Raw genomic sequence first — 12,788 nt, 5'->3', positions numbered from 1 at the left:
ATAGTGGTGCGGAGGGGCGGGGCAAGCCAGCAATTTAACAAACGGTTCGGCTGCACCACTGGCTATAGGGCAGCCCTTTGAAGCCCCACAGCAAGAATTTAAACCGTTTTTTTTCCTCTAGCCATCAGCTGGGACTCAGGAAGCAGCAATAGATTGGGGATGGGCGGGGTAAGCGAATGGCCGGCGATCCAACAGAGCAGAGTGTGAGGGTGAGTGAAGGCGTGGGGGGGGCGAGAGAGGGCTTTGGCGACCCCTGTGAAATGGCCGTTCGACCCCCAAAAGGGTCACGACCCCCAGGTTGAGAACCGCTGGTCTATAGTCATACTTTACTTATTTATCACCCATCAGTAACAGGGTGTATTTTTATAAGTCTGGGGCCAGATAGTTATAACTGGAAGCTGAGCCTAAACATTTTGGGTTTGTTTTATATTATCACAGCATAATTTATATATCACAGCATAACATTCCAGATTCATGCTGGCAGAAATCTAATGTAAAAGTCAAAAATTACTTTCATTTTCATTCAGGCCTGGCAATTTATCAAGCCTTGTCTTCTTCTTTTTTTGTCCACTCCAGAGTCTGGGGTCAGGATCAGTATGGATGAAAATATTTTCTCAGAGTTAAAGATAAAAAATCTGGCAAATGCAATGGGACTTTCTTTTGAATAGCTGTAGTTCTTCATTTCTATTTTAGTTCTTTTATATATGTTACAGGAAGTCCTAGACTTATGACCAGTCACTTAGCAATCATTCAGCAACCATTCAGTTGTAACAGACTTCCCCAGGGCTACTGTTGTGGCTCCGTTACCTGAGCCTGTGTCATCGGCAGGAGAGGACTCCGAGAGTGAAGGAGAGGAGTTGGCAAGGCCTCCCTCTCCAGGACCCTCCTCTCTGGCAATGCCTTCGGTGTCCGCCGAAGAGGAAGAGATAGGGCTGGGGCCAAGCATGTCCACGCAGCCACAGATGGACAGTGATGAGGGTAATAAGTCTTGGCTGGACCCACGCCAGCATCGCAGAGATAAGTGCGCGCAACAGAAGAAAGAGCATGCCCGAGATTAGGCTGAGTCACTGGACCACACCCCACAGGATGTAAAAGGGAGCGTGGTGGCCAGTCAAACCTTGTGACGATCAAAGCTGAAAGCTTCCACGCCATTCTGCATTGCCGGCTTTTGCTTTAAGACTTTGCTGGAAGTATCTCTGGACTTGATTTAATTCTGTAATTATTGAACTGCTTTCCTTTAATGTATTAGAAGTGGGGAGAAGTTATCTCTCCTCTTTGTAAATAATAAACTTTTGGCAGGCAGCCACTAGGTTGTTGCCAAGTTCCGTTATCATAAGGAAAAGGATTTTTCCGGCTGGTTTGGTCTTTAACTCCTGAAGGTCTGTTGGTGTGTGTGCGTGGGGTTGGGGACAGAACAGCTACTTATGACCTGAATTTGAAGTTGTGACAGCCACTGCCCCATAATCACACTTTGGGTGCCTACCAATGCACTGCATTTAGACATCTGCAGTATCCCATGATAACATGATCACAATTTATGATGTTTTGTTTTGTTTTCTTACCAGAAATGACTGTTTACTCCCAACTTCCATTGCAATCAATGGATTAGTTTAAGAATGATGCAGTTTGCTTAAAAACAGCAGTGTTATTTTATGACATTTGCTTAACGACCGCAAAAAAAAAGTCATAAAATCAGGTGCAATCACATGGGATCTACTTAACAACTGACACAACTTACAACCATAATTTTATGCATTCAGGCTCAATTATTGTTGTAAATTGAGGACTGTACTCAGAGTTAAGCCTCCTTACACTGAGAATTATTCCCAAATGCGTTTAGAACTGCAGTTTACATTACTTGGATTGGTGTTTCTTTTTAATGGGGTTTTTTAAATTTATTGGTAAATTATCTGAGATTTTGTTTTTGTCATTCTTTGCAAAATACATTATAGATTGAATTGATATAAAATGTGAATAAACAGAGGGAAACAGAAGAAATGGTGGAAAGAAAATGCATAAAATACTCTGACATGAAAATACAACAAAAGATTTTATTACTTTCTCATGGTCACTGCTTTTATCTAATAAGTTCCAATATTCTTTTTATTTATGACATTACAGTTGTATGTATACCTTTAAATGCTTCATATTTATTTAATGAACCAGTCTTCTCAGATAATATCAGATATTCTGGATTATTTTGAAAAAAGAAAATTCTGGGAAGCATTACTGGTATAGCTATTAATTTAACAACAAAAAGAGAAATACTAGAAATAGATTATTGGGACAAATTTATGAATTTGCTCAAATGAAAAACACAGTGACACCACATACTGATTTGGAAATGTTGGGTTTCTTTGTTACTGTTAAATGTTAATTTTTTCCAGGGGAAGGACTGTCTCATTAAATTACTGAGAACATAGTTACTGTATTTTTTGGACTATAAGACGCTCCGGAGTAAGACGGACATTAGTTTTTGGGAAGGAAAACAAGAAAAAAAAAATTCTCCCTCTGCCTACCAGTATCCATCGGTATTTATCTAGCTAGCATCCTTGCAGCAAATAGCAAACAGCCTGGTCAGCTTTAGCACATTATCGCAGCCTGATTCAGCACAAGCAGCTGATTGGCAGGTAGACCAACCTCCCGGAATACCCCCAATCAGCTGTTCCAGGCTGTTGTGGCCTGCCAGCAGCCAGCAGAGCTGGCAGCAGATTCAGACAGTGAGGAGGTTGGGGAGGAACATGGGCTAGTCCTGGAGTCTGGGGAAGGCTCTAACAAGTGCTCTGCGTCGGAGGAAGAGATGGGGCCGGGGCCATATGACAGGTATCAGCTGCCTTTGGAGTCAGACATCAGTGAGGCAGACGAACAGCTGGAGCCTGTTCCCAGCGTGCACATGCACAGAGTTGCCAGATGAAGGGAACAGCTAAGGAGCAAGGGTCGACTTGGGAGTAAGGCCACAGGTGGACGATGAGGGGCCCCTCCCATAGGGAATAAAGAGGAGCGAAAGGGGAGGGATGTTTGCAGGAGACAATTACTTCATTACTGCATTCTTGCCAAGTATTGTGGCATCTGAAAGATATCGGCCTGGCCACTCCAAGCTTGATAAAGGTCAGTAATTGTGAACTATCTTGAAAGACTGTGGGATAAGAAAGACTTTGCTGGAGAGGAATTCACTGTAAATTAAATAAAAGGGGTTTATCAGGATGAGGTCGAGGCTTTGTGCTGCTAGGGAAGCCTAGATCAGAACACAGGCTGCAGGGATTGCCACAGACCATTGCCGCCTCCGTGCCTCATGTTTTTGGCCTCTGTGCCTCATGTTTTTGGCCTCTGTGCCTCGCGTTTTTGGACTCTGAATGCTCCATTTTAGACCCATTCATGGCTGCGGGGATCGCCACAGCACATCGTTGCCGATCGCCACCTCCGCACGTCACGTTTTCTGCCTCCCTGCATTGCGTTTATGGCCTCCACGCACCCCGTTTTTGGCCTCTGCGCGTCATGTTTTCGGGAGGTTCCAGGCAGCAGGGATTGGCAGGTAGTAGGGGTCTCTTTCAATTCACAGCAACTGATCCTGCAGCAGCCTCAACCTTCTCCAGAATTGTTCAGGACAGAACAACTTGCTGCCTAAGCTCTCCAAACATTTGTTTCTTGAAATGTGAATTAAATTTAGTAACATCTGATCTGATTTACTTTTGAACCTTAAGATTTTAAAAGGAAAACTTCAGAGGCTATCTCATTGTCCTGTTTTGTTTATCTTATAGAACAGTGATGGCGAACCTTTTGGAGACCGAGTGCCCAAACTGCAACCAAAACCCACTTATTTATCGCAAAGTGCCAATACGGCAATTTAACCTGAATAATAAAGGTTTTACTACCAGTGGTGGGATTCAAATAATTTAACAACTGGTTCTTCCTAATGACCTGGTGGGTGTGGCTGGGGGGGTGGGTCATGTGACTGAGTAGACATGGCCAACTCTACATCACTCATGTGGGTGGTGCCTGTATGAGTTGGCAGGGTTAGGGAGGGAATCCAGGGGTCTCTGGTGGAAGGAGGGCAGGAGGAAAGAAAAAAAGATTCAACCTTTGTGTGTGTGTGTGTGAGAGAGAGAGAGAGAGAGGGAGGGAGAGAGGGAGAGTGAGTTCACACTGCCACCAGCCCTGATATAACTCTCCAAGATTGGATCGGATCTCTCTCTCTCCCTCCCTGCTTTAGGCAGGCTTAGAAAATCTGCCAGAGGGAGAAGGGGACAATGTTCCTGTGTGCTCCCATTTCTGTGTGGCACTTCCCCCTCAATGCTAGCGGCCGTTTTCCCCTTCTCCCTCTCCATTCCCGCTGCTGGGCGATCCCATGTGAAGAAGGGAGCTAGCAGAGAGGGGAGAGTGCGAGGTTGCTGCTTCTGGGACGAGGGGACCCGGGAAGCATCTGGCTCTGGCTCACCCAGCTTCTCTTTCTCTCACAGCCAGCTTTCCCAGTCTAGCTTGATGCAGGCTTCCTCCCCAGGCCCCCATCTGTTCGGTTCCGTCCCCCCCGCCCCCGACAGCCAAAGCTAGGCAAAAACCCAGCTCTCACTGGTGCCCAGCTTCACTGACAGTGGGCTTGGAAAGGGCAATGTGAACTACTGCCGCCTGTGTCAAGCTAGACTGGGGAGGGAGAGAGCACAAGCAAGCCAGTGGTGCTTCCCTCCAGCCTTTGCCCAAAGCCCCGCGCCTCACCAGGAGGCTGAAGATGGAATTTCTGCCCCCCTCTGACCTGCACATACCTTGGCAACGGGACTGTCTCTCTCCACCCCCTTTTCCTGTTTTATCTGCCGGATTGGCCCAGGGGGATAAACTTAGCTTTGCTGTCCATGGCAGCTAGGAATCTCAAAGCTGAGAATGAACATTTGTGTTGTAGCCAGCCCGGATGCTAGATTGGCCCCCTGAAAACTCTGTTTCTCGAGGAGCCTGGCTGAACTTTTATCCACCACTCGCTGAGGCAGAGGGTGAGGTGGAGCTAATAGGTGTCCAAGCTAAGTGCCTGAAGAAGCCCAACTGGCCGACGCAGGGTCACATCGTGGCTCTGCATCCTAATGGGCTTCAGGAGGAGGATGGGATCCGTCTCCCCCATTGTGAAGCGAGGGAATGAAAAAGTTCATTCAATCAATTCCAACTTTGGGAGATCTTTTTCTTTCCTGAGAAGTTGGAATTGAGTGAAACGCGATGGGAGTTGGGCTGGGGTGACTGCGCAGGTGCCCACAGAGAGGGCTCTGCATGCCATGTCTGGCATACATGCCATAGGTTCGCCATCACAGGCCTACAACATCCACTGGGTTTTACTGTGTAATCTTATTGTGTGTGTTTGAAGATTACATTCTTACTACAGAAAATAAATAGCATGTCTATCAAGTACTCATTCATATAAGCTACCGGTCAAGGAATAATTTCTCACACGTTAAAAGAAGCATTCAAGTTTATTACAGCTTCACAAAAATTAGGTTTAGAAAAACAATCTATCTAAATTACCAATGTTGTTACATTCTGACCTTACAGAATTCGCGTATCTTGACGTCTAATTCATCAGCACCAATGGTCCCCTGTATATTTACCGTCCGCAACCCAAATTTTACAATCCAACTCATTTAAAATCAGTGGTTCTTAAGATGCCTTCCATTAAGGTGAATCGGTGGAGCTCTACTTTCAACGAACCGTCAAGGCGCCAGAACCGAGCAAGCTGCTCCTTGCAAATTGAGTATAATAAGGCTTATCGCACTATAAACAGATTAAAAGAACCTGCCAATACTCTATAACCCGCCTTGGCGGTTTGAACAGCCTGGCGTTGCAGAAATCCTGCACACATGCAGGATAAATGCAAACATAGGAAAAAGCAAACAATCCGCACCACATTCAGCCGACGGTGTCTTGCCCGGCCCACCTTTTAAATTCTTTCCATTTCCACCTGTGCCCTGCCTTTTATTAGTCCCAACACCGCATGCGTAGTCTCATTGATTGGAGCCGTATAGTCCTCCCAGCAGCCTGGGGATGCTCTCAGGCCGAGCCGCCGCTCTTCTCGTTTCGAATTCTCACGCGCGCTCTTCGTCTCCTTCCCGCTGCCATCCATGGGTTTGCCGAAGTGGGAGGGGGTCGTGGAGGGCGTTTCCCCGGTCGCCGCGCGGCGTCACTCCCAGCATGCAGCGCGGGCCGCCCCTGCCACTGCCGCCGCTCCTGTTCCTGCAGCCACTGCCGCCGCCGCCGCCTCTCCGCCTGCTGCCGTCACTTTCGCAGCTGTTGCCGCCGCCGCTCCGGGGCTGGAAGACATGGCGGAGGGAGGCGCGGCGGATCTGGAGACCCAGCGCTCGGATATCGCGGCGCTGCTCAAGACGGCTCTCCGCAAGGGCGACACCTGGTGAGGAAAAAGGAAGGGATGGCGAACGGGGTGGGGGGATGTTTGAGGGCCCCTTTCGGTGACAGGTGCGGGCGGTGCCTACCTGGGCGCCTTTTGGCGAGGGAGGCGGCACCCCTCCTCTGCCCTTCTTGCCCCTTGTTAGTTCACGGGAGACTCCTTCCTATCCCGGGAGCAGATTTCCGGGCACCCTTTTTTCCCCCTCCGGCGCCTATGACGGGCTTTGCCTCAGCGCCCTGGCGGCACGGCGCTAACTCCTCACCTGCGGGGAGGCAAAGGTGGCCGCTGCCGCCAGGTATTTTCTCCCATTGTTTCAAATGGTGGCAACCCGTCCTAGGTGGAAGAACGCCGCGAATGAGTATTTCGGGCAAGATTTCTCATTCCCAGAGAAGCTTCCCAAGCAGCTTCCATGGTAAGGCCTGTCTCTCTGGACGGGATCGATGGGAGGGCTGCAGGCACTTCTTGGGTTTATATCTCACCCGGTTCTTTGCACAACATTCGGCTCTTCCTCCCCTGCCACTCCCTTCAGAATTCTGCTAACTTCATGGTCACAACAGTGACTGCAGAAAGGAAGGGAGTAAAACAGCAATGGAGGGTCAGTTGAAGGTTTATAAAATTAGGAAAGATGCTGAGAAAGTGGAGAAAGAGTGATTTTTTCCTCCCCAAATTGTAACACCTAAAATAATATCATAATCCAAAATGCTAGGAGATTTGGGGCAATCCAGAAAAGAAGCTTTAATGTATTTTTGTTTAAAGAATTCATTGCTGCAGAGTTTGATTATGTCCATTAATTTAGTCTCTAAAAGGAAATTACTGTATACTCATCTATAATGTCTAGGCTGGCTCCAAAATCAGAGAAGATGTCTTTTAAATTAAGAGCAGTTTAGGGGCTGAGAAGAAAAGGGCTGTTCAATCTCATACCCTAATTTATATTTTAGATACATAAATATCAATGTTTTATTAAAGACTTGAAATTTGGATTTTATAACATTCTGTATTAATATGCTAAACCTTAGTTAATTAATATTTCAATATTTATGGATTAAGGTACAGTTTACATTACCATAAATATTTTCCTCAGAGATGGGAGGAAAACAGTGGATAGTGCACACTGAGTCCTAATCTTCCATTCATTGGCTTCTGTACCAGGAATGGAAAAAGTGCAAACAGGAGACTCACCAATAGCTCCAAATGCACTCTTTTCTGAAAGGCTGGGCCCATAAATGTGTACATTTTGGGTTTGCAGAGATATTAAACTTGTAAAATGAGCATATTGAGTCTTCGTGAAATACATATTTTACTTCTTTCCTGAAGCCCTCTCTCAAAATGGGCTATATATACCCCTGGCCACTTTCAGAGTACAGCCCTCTATATCCACAGAGGCCTTGCTGCAATCCTTAAACCAGCAGAAGTTGTATAGTCCTGCACCATACAATTATTGATTTTGCAGTATTCAATGAGGCTAAGTTGGCTTGGAATTCACTTAATGAGTATACATATTGTGGCAATAGGAAGTACACCCAGTAGAGAAATAGCAATAAGTAAAAATGCCAGTTTGCCTTCCATTGCCATTGATTTTGGGTGGTGAATCACATGCAGATGAGTAGATCCATCAGGTACATGAATCAGCTTAAGTTTTTGAAAGTTATTTTGGTGTTACAATCTAATCATATACACTTGGAAATATGTTCTATGAATTTCACCTTTCAGTAATAGATTTTGAAATTAGAGCATTATTTTGAAATGTTAATCTGCACAATTCTAACAGTATTTAATGTCAAGTATATATTTTCACCAATGCAAACAATTGTTAAACAATTTGGCTTTCTGTTCTTACATGTTGAATTCAAAAGTGTGCTATACACCGCTCATATATAAAATTGCTGATAGGAAAGGAAACAAGCTTAAATTGTGACCGTATACTAAGACTGTCAATCACAATTTAGTCCAACTTTTATAAATTTGAGTTTTGGGCAGAGATAACTGCACAGATTCTATCTGAGGAAGAAGAATACAGCATTCTTTCTTTCATGGAGAAAAAATGAATAGCTGAATAAGTTATATGTATTTCTATTAGTTATATTTTTTCCAAAAGTTTAGAATGGCATACATCAGTATTCGGCTTTATTTCCTGATAACCATACAAGATTTTAGCGTAGGAGATTATTACTACAGTACCCTGCAACATTTTTGGTGTGGTTCACTTTGTACTCCATATGCATATGTACTTTGAAATATACTTTAAACAATTTTACCTTATTTCCAGAAGTATACAATATATTGTATCCCCTACTTACTGAAATCATCCCCATGGTTAAGGCAGTTCATAATTATAACTACATTTACTTGGTATTAAAGACTCAAAGATTCACAAATTTTAGTTAGGTTTTTCTATATACAGATTGTTTCTATGTCAAAGTTTGGATCTTTCTGGAGGAAATTTTTTAAAACTTCAACTATTGTGCTTTTCATTTATATGATGAGATTTGGAAACTGATGTTTTGGAGCTGAACCTTAGTTGCCAATATTTAGAATTACCATAATATTAGCAATCATGATCATTAGGATAATAATAAGAGAAATAATATGATCTTGCCTTACTAGTTTTCAATATTTTTTCTCATTCCAGCTATGATATTATAATTTTATAAAGTTAAATTCAATTATTGCTTCACATGCTAACATGTTTGGAATGTAGTTTTCTTTCATTATAAATAAAAAGCGGGTTGCTTATAATATCTCTTAGACAATTTACTGTATAGTGTACTGTAATACACTTCAATTTGTATCTTAAATGTATCTTCTAAATGCTTTATTTCTTAAAACTGTTTAATCATAACCCTAATCCTTAATTTAAAGGAAATTTATTTCATTAATCTAAATTCCAGTCTTAAATTATAGCAGAATGCCTATTAAGCTTGAATTAAAATAGCAAAGGTCTAAAAGCAGAATAAATCCACCTCAGTATTTCTAAATAATCTGGTATTGAAGTGATGATACTGTAGCTAATTGGAGAGCCAGGAATAATCATGGCAGGCTTTGGGAAAAAATATTTGGAAAATTGGAATGTGTTGTGCTTCAGATTCAGAGTCAAAAGGTCAACAACATATCTGTTGGTACTTCCTTTAAAAAGTTGCATTTTTTTCTAGGCTCCCACAGAGAAATATTTGTTTGTGTTAAGAGTGATTGACAGTGTGCCATTCCACTTTCCAGAAGATCTCATTGCATCCTCTTGGTGCTCCTTAAAGTGCATGTTTTCCAGTGATCCACAGCTACAATGTAAAAGAAAAAAAGCAGTTTCTTTAAGGAGTCACTGGCAAGAGTTATATGCCACAACTCATGCCACAACTCCAGGCACTCATGCCACAACTCCAACTCGTTGTCCTAGCATGTCTTACTGGGCTTCTTCTTTCCTTTTCTGCTTGACTTGAAATTTTTGTTTGAATGCCAAAGAACTCCAATAAACAGACATTTCAAATCCCCCCATATCCATGGCACAGCATAATTCATAAAGGAAAAGTAAATGTGAATATCAATAGCTGATCCATATCCTCACAAACACTTTGATAAATAGGTTTAAGAACAGAGTGATATGTTCCATATGGGAACCCAGTATAAATGACAGAAGAGGAATAAGTAGTTAGCTTCTGAAAACCAGAAAAGGATAGAACCATAGAACCATTTCATCAGATTCCCAATTGTATTAAAGTAACCAATATAATGCAAGCAAAAAAATCGTATAACTTTGGCATGGCAAATGGTAATAGTGAGGATAACCTGTTTAGTTTGATTTCAAATATATCCAGAGAACCTAGATTTGCACAGTAGACAAACATTTGAGCAACTTGGCTAGGAAATACAAACATCTGGATTTGTTTAGCTGCTACCTGTGGCAGGAATTTAGTAGAAGTGAAGCAATAGCTTCTATTGCTTAGATCAGGAGGCTCTCCTCACAGTCACTCATGCCCTTGTCACCTCACGGTTAGATTATTGCAATGCGCTCTACATGGGGCTACCCTTGAAAAGTGTTCGGAGACTGCAGTTGGTCCAGAACGCAGCCGCGCGAGCTGTCAGTGCACCTAGGTACACCCACATTACACCAATTCTCCACAAGCTGCACTGGCTCCCTATTGGTCTCCTGTCACAATTCAAGGTGTTGGTTATTACCTTTAAAGCCCTACATGGCTCAGGGCCAGGTTATCTTCGAGACCGCCTTCTGCCGCATAGCTCCCAGCGACCGGTAAGATCCCACAGAGTTGGCCTCCTCCGGGTCCCGTCAGCTAAACAATGCCGGCTGGCGGGCCCACAGGGGAGGCCCTTCTCTGTGGCTGCCCCAGCTCTCTGGAACCAGTTACCTCCTGAGGTCCAGACCATCCCCACCCTATTGGCCTTCCGAAAAGCAGTGAAGACCTGGCTTTTCCGGCAGGCCTGAGGCCGTTGATCTCGCTCTTGTGATCTGGCGAGATCCGGCCATGAATGGCGTGAATGAGTTTTTAATGTTTTTAATTTTTAAATGTTTTTTTAATTATTTTTTTTAATGTATTGTGAGCCGCCCTGAGTCTTTGGAGAGGGGCGGCATATAAATTTAATTAATTAAATTTAATTTAATTAATTAAATTAAATCAGTATTTTCTTTTAAATTTCTACAGAATGTGGATTTGCTTAAGATCCTGCTTGGATATAAAAATGTATGTCTAAATAGATTTCTATAAATATAGCACCAGAATTATTTATTAAAAATGTGCAAAGTTTTGATAGTAGAATCAGATATCCTGATACATAGTGACATCTATGTTTGGGAAATTATGCGAGCAATCATGCAGGTCTGTGAAATTGTTTCATAATATATATACCATGTTCTTTTGAAGGTATTTAGTGGATAGTCGTTGGTTCAAACAGTGGAAAAAATATGTTGGATTTGACAGCTGGGACAAGTATCAAATGGGAGATCAGAATGTTTATCCTGGTCCTATTGATAATTCTGGACTTCTCAAAGGTAATTTACTTGTGTTTCCTATTTTAAAAAATTCTGGGGTGTCTCAGTATATTAATAAGATAATTTATTGTTGCGGTTTTTTTAGTGACTCCACAGCCTGTGTCCTAATTCATGGGATTCAAATATTTGATGAAAACCTACAAGAAGAGAATATTTAATTGCAATTATCTAATATTTCTAGAATTTTCAAAATTTTCCAGAATTTTCACAAAGCAACTTTCTGCTGCCAAAGAGGGAAAAATACAAATTATTTTGTATTGAAAAAGCACAATAAACTTTAAACTTTCTGAAATTTGTTTAAAATAGAAGATGAAAGTATCTTAAAAGTAAATTAAAAGTTTAAAATAGATTAAAAAGTACAGTAGTGATTAAATTGAGATATCAGTAATAGTTATCCTTTGTGTACCAAATATTGTGGATTAGTAGAATAGTATATTTCTAAGAATCTCTTACAAAAAATATTTTGTGGGACAGTGTAATTCAGAAATTGGCTTACTTCCATCATAGACTAAGTTATATTCATTTTTTAAAAGATTCTCAATTGTAATCTCAGTGTTTTAGCACATGTTCCGTATTGGCTATAAGTAAACATTAATACTTTTTCCTCATAGATGGGGATTGTCAATCTCTTAAAGAGCATCTTATTGATGAGCTGGACTACATTCTTTTACCAACTGAAGGATGGAACAAACTAGTTAGCTGGTATACTCTTCTGGAAGGTCAAGAACCTATTGCACGCAAGGTACCTCCTATAGTAAAACACTGAAATGTTAAAAATAGTATTTGGAAATTCTTTTGTTTATAACAACTCCCCACCCTCCTAAAAAAACAAAAATGTTTTTTTTCCCCAAGCCACATTGAACTTTATGTGAGTTAGTTCTGGTACTAACATTTAGATTTGTTCACTGTTCACAAAACTCTTGTTTGTTAGTATCAGAACAAAGAACTATGCAGCAAGTATTTCTTATGTTAAAGTATCAGTTATCTCAAATCCTAGCCTCATTGTCATTTGTTTCTCCTTGACTAATCCTAAAACATTTCTATTACCTATTCTTTGACAGTCTTCTACAGATAAAGTCTAAATTTGTTATTTCCTTGGTACAGCAAAGCAAGTTCTAATCTAAATGTATAGGTAATGTGTGCTAATTTCATTTAATTTGCACTTTATTGTTTATATTTCTTGCCTGGCCCTTTAAGTCTGCACTTAACTTTTGCATGCCAGACTCTGGAGCATCCTGTGTTATTAACATTTGATTTTTGCTTGATATATAAGATATACAAGATATAAAGCTGAAGTAGCTATAGCTAATGCATTTTATTAAGATAATTATTTGACTGATTTAGTTGTAACATCTTCCACTTTTGTATATCTCTTCAATCTTCTTCCTTGTAGATATGTATGGGTTCCCCCCCCCA

At 41.8% G+C, this 12,788-nt stretch overlaps 1 protein-coding gene across 4 annotated transcripts in view; it reads left to right on the top strand.

Annotated features, from left to right (window-relative positions):
* Nucleotides 1-5,982: 5,982 nt before the first annotated feature.
* USP15 (ubiquitin specific peptidase 15) overlaps nucleotides 5,983-12,788 on the top strand; it is a 73,039-nt gene continuing 66,233 nt past the window's right edge. The window contains exons 1-3 of one of the 4 annotated variants that reach the window (XM_034402779.3): nucleotides 5,983-6,379; nucleotides 11,245-11,372; nucleotides 11,984-12,114. In XM_034402779.3, the coding sequence (XP_034258670.2) occupies nucleotides 6,093-6,379; nucleotides 11,245-11,372; nucleotides 11,984-12,114 (546 nt within the window). In that variant the 5' untranslated portion in view covers nucleotides 5,983-6,092. Of the gene's footprint in view, nucleotides 6,380-11,244; nucleotides 11,373-11,983; nucleotides 12,115-12,788 lie in introns of those variants that run through there. The other 3 variants (XR_015728974.1, XM_034402778.3, XM_034402781.3) reach the window with 3 other exon arrangements.

The sequence above is a fragment of the Pantherophis guttatus genome, chromosome 7 (assembly GCF_059756535.1).
Source record: "Pantherophis guttatus breed Tessera chromosome 7, ASM5975653v1, whole genome shotgun sequence".
In the NCBI taxonomy this organism is placed as follows: domain Eukaryota; kingdom Metazoa; phylum Chordata; class Lepidosauria; order Squamata; family Colubridae; genus Pantherophis; species Pantherophis guttatus.
This window is presented reverse-complemented; position numbering and strand designations above follow the sequence as displayed.